The sequence below is a fragment of the Seriola lalandi genome, unplaced genomic scaffold (assembly GCF_002814215.2).
Source record: "Seriola lalandi dorsalis isolate HSWRI2012SDOR001 ecotype SW California unplaced genomic scaffold, Sedor1 jcf7180002054969, whole genome shotgun sequence".
Lineage (NCBI taxonomy): Eukaryota > Metazoa > Chordata > Actinopteri > Carangiformes > Carangidae > Seriola > Seriola lalandi.
In genome coordinates, this window is record NW_019525520.1 from 928,967 (window position 1) to 930,306 (window position 1,340).

At 38.5% G+C, this 1,340-nt stretch overlaps 1 protein-coding gene across 1 annotated transcript in view; it reads right to left on the reverse strand.

Moving 5' to 3' along the window:
- amdhd2 (amidohydrolase domain containing 2) overlaps positions 1-1,340 on the reverse strand; it is an 8,322-nt gene that overhangs the window by 403 nt on the left and 6,579 nt on the right. Inside the window, exons 9-10 of the mRNA XM_087170941.1 lie at positions 153-260; positions 6-31 (exon numbers count right to left, since the gene is read on the reverse strand). Coding sequence (XP_087027067.1) covers positions 6-31; positions 153-260 — 134 coding nt within the window. The remainder of the gene's footprint in view (positions 1-5; positions 32-152; positions 261-1,340) is intronic.

The following is a 1,340-nucleotide window of genomic DNA, read 5'->3' on the forward strand; positions in this document are numbered from 1 at the left end:
GTGGCGATGCTGCCGCTGAGCGTCTTAGTGCCTGAGAGACACAGAGAGAAACTACAGTGGAGTTCAAATCAATAATCAATCCACGATAAATCCTCATTATTGTTTGTACTGCTGACAGATCGTCTGCTGTGAAACTGAGGGGAAAGCGAGACCTGCCACGTAAGCGTGGAGACCCTGGATCTCGATGACCTGCTGACCCAGAGTGTGGCGTCCGGGGGGGAGGCCCATCGCTGCGATCGCATCCGTCACCAGAACCAGACCTGAAAGTAACAAGGACACGTCACCGCTCTGACCAGCAGGTGGCGTCACGAGTCCGAAACTGAAGACACAAATATTCTGTTTGCACATTTTATAGAGAAACTTTCTGCTGCACAACGTTTACCTGACAGCTGCACTCAGGTTATGATGCACTGCTACAGGTTAAACTTATAAACTATTGTAGTGATTAACATCTTATACATACTTATATTAATATACTTTATTTAATCAGGAAGTCACACTGAGATGGAGATCTCATTTACAGGTGAGACATGAGAAGAGAAAAATCAAGTAAATATCAAAAGAAGAAACATTAACAGCAGAAATAAGAATTTTCAGCGATTTAAATTTACATTTAGATCTGTATTCATAAATGTGTTTATATAAACAGCGATCAGAGTGTATATTTATTGTTATGCTTTTAAATATGCATTAAGATACAGAACCAGGTCGACAATAAGACGACGATGTAAACGCTCAGAACTGCAGGTTGGAAAAGATGAAATCAAACAAAAACACACTTTTCTTTGTCATATTTGATAATAAACTCAACGTTTTTAATTTTGGACAAATAAAACAAGAAATCGACAGATTCATTTAGATTCATTTAGCCTTTTACGGTATTTTCTGCTCTTCTGTAGACAAAACAATTGATCACATAATTTATTTTTTTAATCAGAGTTTATTTTTATTTATTATATATATTTTTAGTCCAGATTTTTTTTATTGTGATTATATCTTTAAAAACCTACTTCACTGTTTATCTTTATCAGCATTCCTCTGATCTGATCAGCTTTGCTCCGGTTCATCAGTGTGAAGGAATGACTGTATCTGTGTATATATATATATATATATATATATATATATAATAACCTGCTTCCTCTGTAAACACAGCGAGCAGAGTCGCTGACGGAGACGTGCTGATGGTGTTCGGTCTGTTCTATTTTCATTTCCTCCCTAAACACCCGGAGAAAACCCAGAAGCCTGAACAAAGAAAACAGCAGCTGCTGCGTTCACTGGTAATGATGAGTGGCTGCACTGGTCTCTAGACGGTGCTGGTCTTCAGCTGGGAGCACAGACTG